Below are 13,931 nucleotides of genomic sequence, written 5' to 3'. Positions count from 1 at the left end.
CCCGGGAAGAGCGCAATGATGGTGCCAACTTGGGCCAGTGAAGCAACGTCCTCCACAACTAGACTGAAGAACAAAACGGCAGCAACTTGTCTGTTTCCATCCCCCAATAAATATCCTTTAAAAAAAGAATTAGCTTAAGAGCGCGATCTCTGAGCAACAGGGCCACCGGTTCGATTCCCACATAGGCCAGTGAGCTGTGCCAGAGCTGAGCTGCTGCTGAGCTGTCAACAGGTGGCAGGATGGCTCAGGCGATGAGAGCACATGCTCCTAACAACAAGACTGCGTATTCGATGGTGGACTACGCCCGCCTGCAACTAAGACTGAACTCAGCACCTTGAGCTGAGCTGCCACCTGGGTGGCTCAGTGGATAGAGTGTGCATTCTTAACAACAAGGCTGCTGGTTTGACTCCCGCATGGGATGGTGGCTACGCCCACCCACAACTAAGACTGAACACAGCACCTTGAGCTTAGAGGCCACGAGCTGCCGACGGGAAGTCACATGGCAACTGGCGCCCTCCACAACGAAGATTGAAGAACAACAACTTGGCTGGTCCCCTACCCCAATTCCCCAACACTGTTCCCCTCTCCCATTCCCCAATAAAATCTTAAAAAAAAAAAAAAAGATTTCTGGACCCTTAAGCTGGGGGGCTTGTATAATTGGAGTGGACATAAAAGATGTCATTCTGACTACTGCCAGGCTTTGTAAACCCAAAGTCACAGGCATTGTGACTGTTTCAGAGAGGCGAGGAGTTCTGACCACTTTACTCACCTTTCCTAGAGGCAGAAATCATAGGCCTGTGGCAATACTGAATCGTAACTCTGCCCTCTTTCAGAACACTGAGGGAAAAGGTCACTCCTATTCATTAACAGTGGTGTAGAAGGCAAGCCAGCGTAACTTCTTAAGAGAGGGGACCATGTAGCAGGAAATTTGGAAACTTGGAGTTTTGTTTCCTGAAGCATAATTTACATTCCATAAAACACGTCAATCTTCAGGGTGCAATTTGATTAATTTTTATCCAAGTATAATAAATACCTGTGAAACCAGTACCTAGATCAAGATCAGGATTATTTTCCATCTCCCCAGAAAGTTCCCTTGCAATTCTTCCTTATCAATCTCCACCCCAATCATTATTCTGGTTTCTTCATCATAGTACATGATTGCTTCCTTTGCTGTCACGAACAGGTTATCATTTAGGAAAGGGACACGTGGTCCTGAGCTATCATCCTTGAGAAATAACAGACACAGTCTATTGCTTCTATCTGCTTCCTATGAGAAAGAAAAAGTTGTCACATGGTGATGTTGCAGAGTCCTTAGCTCCTATAAACAACCTATTCATTCATGCATTCATTCATTCTTAAAGAACAACAGAGCAAAAAAGAAAAATAAAGAAAAATAATTTCTAATAAAAAAATTAAAAATAAGGGAGCAGACTAAAAGTTGATGGGAGGCCAAGGCCTTGGGAGTTGGGGGGGAGCGGGGAGACTAAGAGAGAGAGTGAGAAAGCCCCTTTGGGGAAATGGTCAAGAGACTCAGGGAACAGGAGTGTCTAACAATAAATCTTAAGTTTTTTGCTCTGTCATTCTTTAAGATAACGCTCCTCTATCCCCCTAAACTTTAGTAAATGTCTGCTATTTCCAAATGCCTGCTTCTCTGGGGGACTCAAGGGAGAGACAGCAAGGCAGAGCGATGGGAGGAGCCACATCTTGAGACCCAAGTGAGACTTAAGCAGAAGATGAGATGCCATCTCAGAGAGATATGTGATGTGCTGGCGCAGTACTGAGGGTCCCACTGCAGAGAGGATGAGGGATTAAGCAACTGGCATTAGAATACTAAGGGATGGATTAGCCCCACCAGGGTGGGGGCCCTGGAACGTCCACAAAGCAGAAACCATGTTTTCCCCAAAATGAGACCTAACTGGAAAATAAGCCCTAGCGTGATTTTCAGAGTGCTTGTAATATAAGCCCTACCCCCAAATGAGCCCCAGTTAAGATCATCAGCCAGACATGACTGTAGTTGAATAAATGTAGATTTATATACGTGAATAAATGAATAAAATGCATCTTTTGAAGTAAAAATTAATATAAGACCCAGTCTTATTTTCGGGGAAACATGGAATCTGAGCCTCATGAACTTCATAGCCTGCGGGCAGGCTCTCTCCTAGGTTAAGCTGGTTAAACTGGGTTAAACTGGGTTGAACTGGATACTGTGGGGCTTTTCCCTGCGGTTCCTACCTCATTGAAAATAAGAAATACATCCTCAGGAAGTGGGTTTTTGGGTTTTTTTTCTGGTGCTTTCTGGGGTCCGTACCTTTAAAAAGATTGAGGGTGGGGTGGAGATAGCTATGAATGACAGGCAAAGGAGAGCCAACTAGTGCATCATTGGAATCTCTGAAGAAACAAAAACAACGAACTATAATAGCTATTTAAAGATATAATTCAGGAAAATGTTTCTGAAATAAAAAAGGATTTCAATCTACATTTGAAAAAAAAGCACAACATGTTTACACTACAAGGTATATTCTAGTAATGTTACTGGAAAATAAAGAATCTTTGGAGTACCCAGGCAAAAAGATCAAGTATAAAGGTTCCAAAAAGTTTTTCCTGAACATCCAAGAACTCAGGGACATTGTTCTTATGAGGTCATGTACAAATAGAGAATCAAAGAGGAAAAAATCTAAAACTTAAGATTTTCTAGAAAACACAATCTATGTCATAAACTATGAGATACAGCCAAAGCAGTGGTCACAGGAAAATTCATAACTTAAACACTAATACCAACTTTTTAAAAAACATTGAAAACAAAAGAATTAAGCACCCTTAAAGAGAGTTACAGATAAACCAAATGAAAACAGAAGGACTTAATGAAAATACAAGCAGAAATTAATGAGTAAATGCTGTTTTTTTCCCCCCTGAAGTTGAATAATAGGTACTTGGATGCTCATTATATAATTTTAAGCACCTTTTTGTAAATGTGAAATATTTCACAGAATTGTTAGGTTTGTTATATCCACCCAATGGATAAGAATAAAAAAGCATAAGAACACTATGTATAGCTATGAAAAGATATCCAGTACACACTGTTAAGTGAAACAAGCAAGCACAGAATCCTATAAATAGTAGGCAGTGGGCCGGCTGAGTGTTGCGTTGGTTAAGAGCTGGCTTGGGACGCCAGAGGGCCCCGGTTCGGATCCCACATATGAGGGCCAGTGACACTGCCCTCTACAGCTAAGATGCTGAACAACAGCTCAACCTGGAGCTGGGCTGCCGTGAGTCGCTGGCGATGGCGTAGGCTGCAGCCCCTGCTGCAGTGGGTTGCCATGGGCTACCGTGTGTAGCCAGCAGCCAGTGTGAGCGGCCAGCAGCCGCCGTGAGCGGCCCTACAGAAGCCGCGATCGATCTGCCTCGCCCGAGAAGAGCGCAATGATGGTGCCAACTTGGGCCAGTGAAGCGATGTCCTCCACAACTAGACTGAAGAACAAAAGGACAGCAACTTGTCTCTTCCCCTTCCCCGATTCCCCAACGCTGTTTCCATCCCCCAATTCCCCAATAAAATCTTTTTTAAAAAAAATAGTAGGCAACCTATTGGATACAAAAACAGTACAGGCAGGAAGTAGAATAAAAACATATGTTCATATTTGCTTATATTTATATAAAGAGAGATAAAAAGACATGTAGGAAACCTTCTCCATTGGGGCAGTAGGGAGAACAGAGTGGATAGAGACAGAGGTGGAAGCAAGTTTTTCAGTGAAAACTTATCATTTTGATTTTCTAAACCATGTTACCTGTTTGGAAAATAACATTTAATTGAAAAAATAAACATGTTGGGGTGACTGGTTAACTCAGTTGGTTACAGCGTGGTGCTGCTAACACCAAGGTTGCCGGTTCGATCCCCGCATGGGCCACTGTGAGCTGTGCCCTCCTTAAAAGAGTCAACTATGCCATTGTAGCATGAAAGTAATACGTAACCAATGACCATGGCTGTTCCCCAATAAAAATTTTAAAATAAATAAAATAAAATAAACATGTTAAAAACTCAAGGCTGACCCAGGTAGGTTCACTAGTAATTCTGCCAAACATTTAAGGAAGAAAATATACCAAGTTTCTAAAATCTCTTCCAGAATATAGAAGTAGAGGGAATACTTCCCAACTCATTCTATGAGGCCAGCATTGCCCCAATACCAAAACCAGACAAAGACATTACAAAAAAAGAAAACAACAGATCAATATTGCTCATGGATATATATGTAAAAGTCCTCAACAAAATATTAGCAAATGAATCCAACAATGTATAAAAAGAATTATACAGTGGGATTTATCCCAGGTATGCAAGGTTGGTTCAACATTTTTAAATTAATTAATGTAATCCATCACATCAACAGACTAAAAAAGAAAAATCTCATGATCATTTCAATAGATACAGAAAGAGTACTTGATAAAATCCAACATCCATTCATAATAAAAACTCTCAGGGGGCCGGCCGAGTGGCGCGATGGTTAAGAACTCGCTTGGGATGCCAGAGGGCCCCGGTTCGGATCCCACATATGAGGGCCAGTAACACTGCCCTCCACAGCTAAGATGCTGAACAACAGCTCAACCTGGAGCTGGGCTGCCTGAGTCGCCGGTGACGGCGTGGGCTGCAGTCCCTGTGGCAGTGGATTGCCATGGGCTACCATGTGTGGCCAGCAGCCGCAGTGAGCGGCCGTCCAGAAGCCGGCGACTGATCTGCCTCGCCAGAGAAGAGCGCAATGATGGTGCCAACTTGGGCCAGTGAAGCAACATCCTCCACAACTAGATTGAAGAACAAAAGGACAGCAACTTGTCTGTTCCCCTTTCCCCAATTCCCCAGCACTGTTCCCATCCCCCCAATTCCCCAATAAAAATCTTTTAAAAAAAAAAAAAACCTCTCAGAAAACTAGGAATAATGGGGAACTTCCTCAACTTCATAAAGAGTATCTACAAAAACCTACAGCTAACATCATACTTAATGGCGAGGAACTAGAAGCTTTCCCACTAACATCAGGAACAAGGCAAGGATGTCCCACTCACCATTCCTTTTTAACATTGTACTAGAAGTCCTAGTTAATGCAATAAGACAAGAAAAGGTATATAGATTGGAAAGAAATAAAACTGTATCTGTTTACAGATGACATGATTGTCTATGTAGAAAATCTGAATCAACATAAAAACTTTTGAAACTAATAAACAGTCATAGCAAGGTTGCAGGATATAAGGTTAATATTCAGAATTCATTCACTTCCCTCTACACCAACAATGAACAAGTGGAATTTGAAATAAAAAACATTACCATTTACATTAATACCTGTTTTGTGAAAGGGCCATGTATGCAAAGTGGCTGAAGGAGCCAAGAGGCCAAAGAATGAGGCAGACAAGTCCAGCTTGCAGTTTTAAAGAATTTAATAGGGAACTTTCACACAGAAAGCAGTCTCAGGAGGCAGCAAGATGAATGGTTCCCCATGCCTTCCACCCCCCAGACTCTGTTTTTTATAGCAAAAAGCAGTGAGAATGTATGGATAATCAAAGGGACCAGGAGCCGAGAGGCTCTAGTGCCAGAACAAGTTAAGAGAAATATAGAGGGTGCCCCGCTTCAGAGAGCAAATAAATGGGAGTCCTGTGATCAGCCCAGAGCTCTGTGTTCATATGCCAGAGCTCATAGGGGAAGTGGGAGGGCTCAAGGGTCCAGGTTCACCCAGATGTCAAGATGGCGGATTAGCTTTAAGACAGAGTCACTTATGTTCTGCACCACACACACACAAAATGAAATACTTAGGTATAAATCTAACAAAATATGTACAAGATCTATATGAGAAAAACTACAAAACTCTGATGAAAGAGAGCAAAGAACTAAATAAATGGAGAGATATTCCCTGTTCATGGACAGGAAGACTCAGTACTGTCAAGATGTCAGTTCTTCCCAACCAGATCTATAGATTAAACACAACAATCCCACTCAAAATCCAGCAAGTTAATTAGTGTATATTGACAAGCTGATTCTAAAGTTTATGTAGAGAGGCGAAAGATCAACTCAATATTGAAGGAGAAGAAAAAAGGTGACACTACCCAACTTCAAGGTTTATTATAAAGCTACAGTAATCAGACAGTGTGGTATTGGTGAAAGAATGAAGAAATACGTCAATGGACTGGAAGACGGCCCAGATATAGACCCACATAAATATAGTCAATTGATCTTTAATGAAGGAGCAAAGGCAATACAAATAGTGCTAGAACAACTGGACATCAATACAAAAAAAAAACCAAAACAAAAATCAATGTAGACACAAAACTTACAACCTTCACAAAAATTACCTCAAAATGGATTGTAAACCTAAATGTAATAAACAAAACTATAAAACTCCTAGGAGATAATATAGGCGAAAATCCTTTGGATGTTTAGAGCACTTTGGATCAATTCAGTGATGGTCAATCTATGCTGCTTGCATAGCAGGCATCTGTGCCCAGCTCTCTCTCTCTCTCCTGGACCCTTGGGGGCATCTTGTACCCTACATAGCACTTAGCAGTGTCAGGCCCCAGGCAGGCTCGATGAATGTGAGGTAAGCTTAAAAAGTCGCGGTGGAACCCTGGCTCAGAGGTGCTGGGCCAAAACTGGTAATGTACGGAAAGGGTACTGGGCAAGCTTCGGGGTTAAGGAAATCTGGGTACTAACTGGGCATCTAGAACAATAAAAACCAGGGGCTCAGTGACTCCAGGGCAGGGTCTCAGTCACTGCCATTCCCTGCACGTTTCCTCTACTCGTGGGAAGTAAGGCCATCAGCCCACTTAATCCCAATTTCCCACAGCTTTCAAGGGAGCTGGTCTCAGTCTCTTCCTCAAGTTCAGTATGAAGAATAGGCAGAAAGGTTTCCGACTAGCCAAGCTTGGGCCTTTCAGCAGAGGCCAGAGGGGTCTGCTTTTGTGAAAACATGGTCACTCCACCAGGACCACCAGCCCAGAATGAGGAGAGGGGCGGCCTAGAAGAGCAAGCTGTACAAGGTAGAAGTGTCCCACTGGGAACCTGCGGGACATTTCCGGTAGCATGGCTTGCCACACACAGCCTGAGGTCCCTTTAGGTCTTCAAGGTCAACGTGATTTGTGGAGAAGGTGGCCTCGTCCCAATGGTGATAGTAGTGATGGAAGGCACAGCATGGTTGGTGACCTTGGCTGCAGACTCGGAAGGGCAAAACCCCAATTACAGGCGCTGCCTCCTAAGTGGGTACAGGTGGGTCCTTCCTGGATGCCAAAGGGCAACTGATGCTTGGCACGTATAAAATGGGGCTGACACCAGCACCCTGACTGCCTAGGAAGAGGCTTGTTCTGCCCATGCAAGAAAGTCACACCTCACAAATAACAGAGCAGATTATAAAAATAGATGTAAGGTGAGGTTTTTTTCCAATGAAATTATTCTGAACCACCACTAGGAACAACTGATTAAAGACTCCCTAACAGCATTTTGGTGCCCCGCTCATATCCCTTTGGGCCTGACCATTGCTCAGGCAGTCCCAGGGCCTGAGAGCTTTTTCTGGGGGAAGAGCCGGGGAACTTGCCCTGGGACCAACTCACGACCACTGACTGAAGGGAGCAGCCAACACCCATGTGCTCTCACTCAAGTGATGTTCAGAGAGGACTGTTGAGCACTGGTCCCCAGAGGCACTAAGCTCCCTACCCCAACCCCACCTGATAATGCATCTGTATGGGCTACCTCCCCCTCCAGTGCTTCCTGGGATCACCTCCCACATAAAGCGCTTGCACCTAATCCTTATCTCAGGCTCTGCTTCTCAGGAATCCACACCAAATCACCACATTGTGGTAGAGGAAGCAAGTGCTACCATCCAAAGGAGGCACCTAAGGAGACAGAGGGGGCAACCTTGACCACAAAGGCTCAAACACCCAGCTCAGGGCCATACAGAGGCACTTACTAACAGGCGCATATGCAGTTATCAAATTCACAGAAATGGAGGGTGAAATCACAGTTGGTGCTTTGAATTCAGAATGAACAAGATAACATCATCCAGGCCAGACTTCTTGCACCCATCTGATGGCACTTTGTCTCCCTGTGGACATGGGAAGCCCATCATTATCTCAAGGCTGCCTGATGGGCATGGGCTGGGCCCAAAAGGACCTACAGAATCCTCCCCTGGTGAACGACTGACACATCTGTGAACTGTGGTGGGGCTGGACACCAAGCAGGTCATCACCGACAAAATCTTTATTGATGATGTTGCTTAAGTGGGTGCAAAGGCAGGGGCCAGATGCCCCACCCTGGGAGTCTCAGAATCCTTTCGCACTGTGATGACTGTGGGTTTGGAAGAAGGTGGGCTGAGTTCCAGGTAGCCGTTCCTCACTGCCCCAGCACTGGGGCTAGCTGGTGGGGATGGGAGAAGTAGGGTTAAATACAAGCAGGGCTGGCCCACAGCAGCAGTCTAAATAAGTCATGCGGCAGCTCCAGGCACAGAATATTCTGTGATTCCTCCCCTCCACCTTTTCTGCCACCTTGTCCCATCCACTTGTCCTGGGTGTGGCAGCACACCAGAGTTGGGAGCAGGCTGAGCAGGAGGCAAATGCCAAGTTTCACCTGGCAGTGTGTGTTCGAACAGCCCCATTCTCTCCTTGCCCTCTCAAAAAGTCCCATCCCAGTGAGGGGTCAGCGGGGCAAGGCAGCACTGAATTCTTTCTCCAGACTTTGGACAAACTGGTCGTTCAGGAAGAGCAGCTGACCGTGAGGCAGGAAGCGGACAAGGATGCCTTCGATGCGGTCAGCCCGCAGCAGGACGTTGGCGCCAGGGGCCAGCAGCCGGAGGTGGTCGAGGAGGAGGCGAGCCAGCAGCCGAAGCGTGCCCTCGGCCAGTAGAAGGTTCTCATGGGCATCCAGCACTAGAGCAAAGCCTAATGAGAGCACACCCAGCCACACCACTGTCCGAGACTCCTGGAACGGGTCCCCTGCCTCCAGGCGGAAGGCCCCATGTGGGGCCTCATGCAGGGGCACTGGCTCATCTGAGGACTGGGGCTGCAGGTCTGTAGGGGGCCGGCCGGATGCCTGCTGCTGCAGCTGGCACATGGACTCCACCTGCCTGTGGAAAGTGGGTGAGTCACCAACTTCTGTCATCCTCATGACCACCCCTAAAGCTGGGAGCTGCCATTATCCCCATATCTCAGAAGTAGAAACTGAGCTCCAGAGAGAGTAAGTGATCTGCCCAGGGCCACAGAGAAGGAAGTGTGAGCTGGAACAGGAATCCAGGCTCCAGACTCCAGGCCCTGAACCACTTCACTCAGTGTGGCCAAGAGAAGGCAGGTTTCGAACATAGCTCCTTGGGTTGGAAAAGGGTACCAGGGGAAGAAGGCCTCCTCAACATAAAGAAAAGCAACTAATGAGAAGTGTAACAGCCACATCCAACCCAGGCCGTCCAACCTCTCCACCCTCATCCCATTCTGCAACCCTCTCCAAATAAAAAAGAAAAGACCTTCCACTTGGCCATCCAGGCTTTTGAAAGCATTCTCTGATCTCTTCTGAGCTTCTCTCTAATTTGTGCTGTGCACAGGCTGGTCTTAAAGGTATCTGTTTGATTTTCTGTGCCACAAGACGGGGAGGAGGCCCAGAGGAACAAGGGGATGGCAGGAGGCGGGCACAGGACTGCCCTGGAGTATTAATCCACCACCCAGTCCACAGAGGGACCAGGAGATTCTGGCACCTGCCGGCTCCATCTGGAATGGGAAGGTCCAAGGCGGGCTACCCAATCTGGAACAGTTTCCTAATTTGTGCTCTGTGGATCCCAGGCTTTCAGGAGGCTCTGGGCAGAGTTCCCATGTACCACATTTTCTCTCCTTCTTAGAGATTACAAAGTCTATGGGAATACCAATGGCCCTGAGAAGTCCTGTACTACAAAGTACAGTAAGTCTCCGACTTGCGAACGAGTTCCGTTCCGGGAGAACGTAAGTCAGATTCGTTCATAAGTCTGACAAAGTGAGTCTGCACTTCCTAGCAGTCCCCTCCACATCACCACCGCTTTTCCTCTTGCTTCCGGACATCCTGGGCTCTGATTGAGCACTGTACTACTGTACACTATCGCACTGTACAGTAAGCACACAGCAGCACAACTGTGACAATGTCTGGCAGACACGTGAGCTACTTCCGCGATTTGTTCGCATCTATGAATGTTAGTAATGCGAGGAGGTCTGTTTGTGTCTGTGAGTTTGCAACTCGAATGCTCGTAAGTCAGGGATGTACTGTATATCTAATCTGTACTAGGGTTTGCATGCCTACAATCAAATCCAAGTTACACTGCTTTCTAGCTGCATAACCATGTGCAGATTAAGTTCCTGCAACTCTGTAACTCTGTTTACTTATCTGTAAGGTGGAAACAATAACTGTACCTACCTCAAAACACTGTTACAATGACTGAGTTAATATACATGAAATGCTCAGAATATAAATGCTTAGCACACAATTCAGGCTCAATAAAACTAGCTATAATAGTAATAGTAACAGCATTATTATTTTCTGTAAGCCTTTTCCATGTAACACTTGTGAACAACTGTGGAAGACTCTTTGGAAAACACTACTCTAAAACTTTCTCTCCGTTTCTTAGTCCTCCCGTTTCTCCACTCCAAAAACATATAACAATCCAGTGTGTGTTCAATGAATGTGTGGGGCTGGGCTGGGCTGGGCTAGGTTGAGCTGTGTGGTTACCTGGCCACGGCCAAAATCTGCTCCTTGCGGAGGAGCCTGTCCCTCTCAGCACCATGTGGCCGTGGGTCATCGGGTGAATTCTCGGCACCAAAAACGCAGGAGTAGAGCACTCGGCAAAGTCCCGTGTTCTCGGCCTGTGGGACCCTCAAGGTGTGGATGAGGAAGGCGTGGACCATGGCTCCAGGGTGGGTGCTACAGGGAAGCCAGAGACCTCGGTGAGATGAGCATGAAACCCCAGCAGAGGAGGCAACCACAGAAAGGGTCTGGTCTAGCAGGATCAGGCAGTATGTTTGGAGGCTGGCGTGGCTGGTCATTCACTGATCCTCCTCTGCCACCCAAAACACCCCCAGCCTTTAAATGAGTCTGGTCAGCACCACCGATGCCTAAAACAGTCTGGTGGTGAAGAAACCTGATAACCCCAAACTCAGTTCTAAAAAACAACTGGCCAAGAATCTTCAAAAGTGTCAAAGTTATGAGAGTCAAAGGAAGCTGGGGAGCTGCTCCAGACTGAAGGAGACTAAAGACACAACCTGTGTTCCTGGATGGGATTCTAGGCCAAGAAAAAGGTAGTTTCAATAAAGAGCATTATTTGGACAACAGGGAGCATTTAAACATGGACAAGTTAGATAATAGATTTGATCAATGTTTCCTGATTTTAAACGTAGAGGAATGTCTTTGGTTTTAGAGAATACACACTGATATACCTCTAAATGTAAAGGGGCTTCATATCTGTAACTATTGGGTTGTCGGAAAAGTCATGACTTATTTTTTCTATGCTTTTCGTTGCAAAAATGTGTCATGACTTTTCCGACAACCCAATAAATTATCAAAGGTTACACGGGAGTTCTTTACAAAAAATTCTTGAGGCCGGCCAAGTGGCTCATTGGTTAAGAGTTGTCTTGGGAGCACGAGCTCTGAGCAGCAGGGCGGCCGGTTCGAATCCCACATGGGCCAGTGACACTGCGCCCTCTATAGCTAAGATGGTGACAACAGCAGCAGCTCCACCTGGTGCTAGGCTGCTGTGAGTCGCCAGGGACGTAGGCTGCAGTGCAGGTGCAGTGGGCTGCTGTAAGTTACCATGAGTGGCCGGCAGCCGGCATGAATAGCCTTGAGCCGCTGAGAGCGGCTGTCCACTGGCCAGCGACAGATCTGCCTCAGTTGGGAAGAGCGCAATGATCACAATACCAACATGAGCCAGTGAAACGATGCCCTGCACAATTAGACTGCAGAACAAAAAGGTAGCAACTTGTCGGTCCTCTTCCCCATTCCCCAATGCTGTTCCCCTCCCCCAGATCCCCAATAAAATCTTTTTAAAAAAGACTACTGCAGATATCTGTAGTTAAGGGTAAATAGATACACGGTTTAAATTGGTCAAACAGGAAGGTTCCAAAGGCGCTTTGAGAACCGAGGTCCACTGACCTCCAGTGACTCTCTAGCAGCAAGAAGAACGCGTCATCAGCCCTCTGCACCGCGTCCCCCCACCTCCATAGAAAATGGTAGCGACCAAGAACCTTTACGTCACTGCCTCGCGCAAACCTGCAGCGCAGTGCATTTTGGGGGTTGTCGTTCCTTGCTCCAGTGGGCCAGGCCTAGGCGGGAAACCCCGCCCCGAGTGTGCTGTCCCTGCAGCCCCGGGCCGCTCTCCCTGAGGCGTCGCACTCACCCTTCCTTCTGCGCTCGCGGACTTCTACTGACAAGCCGCTTTGCTCGGCAGCGAGGGAGTAATGGCAGCTGCGCAGACCCTGAACGCCTGCGCAAACAGGTCACGAGCGCGTGCACGAAGATGACGCGCGCTGGACGGGCGGGGCCCTCACGTCCAGTGTGCGGCGCTCGGGGGTCCAAACGGGGGTGACGTTTCGACGCCCGGGCACAGGGCACGGAGGCCCTTTATAATCGGACAAACGACCCCTTGCTCCGAGCTACCGGCGTCGCTCCGCGTGTCGCTCCCATTCCGGGTACGCGAGGTCCCCGCTCGAAGCCCTGGAACGGCCGAGCCTCAGGCCACCTTCCCCGGCGGCCGCGAGGGGGCGCAGCGACCCGTCCCACAGACCTTTGAGTAGAGGCCGGGAGACCGCATCGTCACCAGTGGGCGGGATTCGGACCCCGCTGCCCCTGCCAACTTTGTGAGGCTCGCGGGGCTTGAACGTGCATAGCCGACTTCTCAAACCAGCCAATATGCGTGGGAATCATTGAAGCGTCTGATAAAATGCAGATTCCTTGAAAATTATGACTTGGGGGGAAATATTTATATATTTAGGTAGTTTTGGGAGCAGATTCTGGGTTGTGGGTACCTGCAGTGGATTAAGACTAGGGCTCGGTTTGGAGTAAAACGATTCAAACTCTGGTCCCAACCCTGTCACCAGTTCTGTATCCCTGGCATGTCAGTCACTTCATTGGGCCCTGGTGAAGCCCATGGGGTTTAGTAGGCTGGCCACTGTTTCCTTTCACTCTCCTACCTCTAACAAGCTCCCTTCGTGTCCCCTCTTTGAAGGAGGCCATCAGAATCAGAGGCATAGTAAAGAGGCTTATACCTTAAACCTGAAAGGGTCTCTGCCAGATGCTAGCTTCCAGAGCCCTGCAGCAGGGTAAAAGCCCCAACTGGAAGCTTGCCCCAGAGGTATTGTGTCCCTTGCCCTACCCTCAACCCCCACCCCCAAGGTCTGCCTGGGTCTCAGTGCCTGCCCTGGGTACCCCTCTCCCCGCCCCCCACACACACACTCCTTTACCTCTTGACATTGAACTGCTGGAGCCTTTCCAGATGTGTCCCGGTGTTCTGTGCCTCACAGCTCCCACACTGTGTATTCCCTTAGCCTGGAAGTGCCTTTCCTCCCCTTTTTTGTTCTCCAAAACGTGCTCAGACCAAAATTTAGGGGAAGCCTTCTTGCCCAAACTGCCCATTAGCATTCAGTTGTCCCCTCTGCACCCATGATGAGGGTCTGCTATAGTAGTGTCTCCTATGAGATCCAACCTGGGTATGGCGCCTAGGGTCACTCTCCAGGACTATGCACAGGGCAGGCCTGGAGCCAATTCGAACACATTCCTTGGTGACGAAAGAAATGAAGGAGAAGGGCACGGCAGCCTAGGCATGGACCGTGGAGCCAAGGCCCTCCAAGGGCTTGTACTCTGGGCCCCTATGGCTATAGGACCTGGGAAATGGGGTACTGAAGAGAGGCTAGAGGAGGTGGCCTGGGGCTGGCCAGGGCATGTGGGCGTTTTGACCGCAGAGTCAACA

The 13,931-nt window shown here is 47.7% G+C and overlaps 1 protein-coding gene across 2 annotated transcripts; it reads right to left on the bottom strand.

Annotated features, from left to right (window-relative positions):
• Positions 1 to 5,228: 5,228 nt before the first annotated feature.
• AP5S1 (adaptor related protein complex 5 subunit sigma 1) lies at positions 5,229 to 13,005 on the bottom strand. 2 transcript variants are annotated; one of them, XM_019644570.1, is made up of 3 exons: positions 12,363 to 13,005; positions 10,700 to 10,891; positions 5,229 to 9,083 (listed from the first exon to the last, which is right to left on the bottom strand). In XM_019644570.1, the coding sequence occupies exons 2-3, from the start codon at positions 10,873 to 10,875 to the stop codon at positions 8,657 to 8,659; spliced, it is 603 nt and encodes a 200-aa protein (XP_019500115.1). In that variant the 5' UTR covers positions 10,876 to 10,891; positions 12,363 to 13,005; the 3' UTR covers positions 5,229 to 8,656. The 2 variants fall into 2 exon arrangements, with proteins under 2 accessions (XP_019500115.1, XP_019500116.1); XM_019644571.1 differs by lacking the exon at positions 12,363 to 13,005 and adding an exon at positions 12,119 to 12,345.
• Positions 13,006 to 13,931: the final 926 nt, after the last annotated feature.

The sequence above is a fragment of the Hipposideros armiger genome, unplaced genomic scaffold (genome assembly GCF_001890085.2).
Source record: "Hipposideros armiger isolate ML-2016 unplaced genomic scaffold, ASM189008v1 scaffold_89, whole genome shotgun sequence".
Taxonomy (NCBI): domain Eukaryota; kingdom Metazoa; phylum Chordata; class Mammalia; order Chiroptera; family Hipposideridae; genus Hipposideros; species Hipposideros armiger.
The sequence above is the reverse complement of the archived record's forward strand: the minus strand, read 5'-3'. Positions and strand labels throughout refer to the sequence as shown.

Bases quoted from the DNA above. Each gene is read 5' to 3' on its own strand.
- AP5S1 (XM_019644570.1), bottom strand. From the start codon at position 10,875: ATGGTCCACGCCTTCCTCATCCACACCTTGAGGGTCCCACAGGCCGAG. The intron at 9,084-10,699 runs GTAACCACACAG...CACTTTCCACAG, and splicing joins CAGATTTTGGCCGTGGCCAG to GCAGGTGGAGTCCATGTGCC.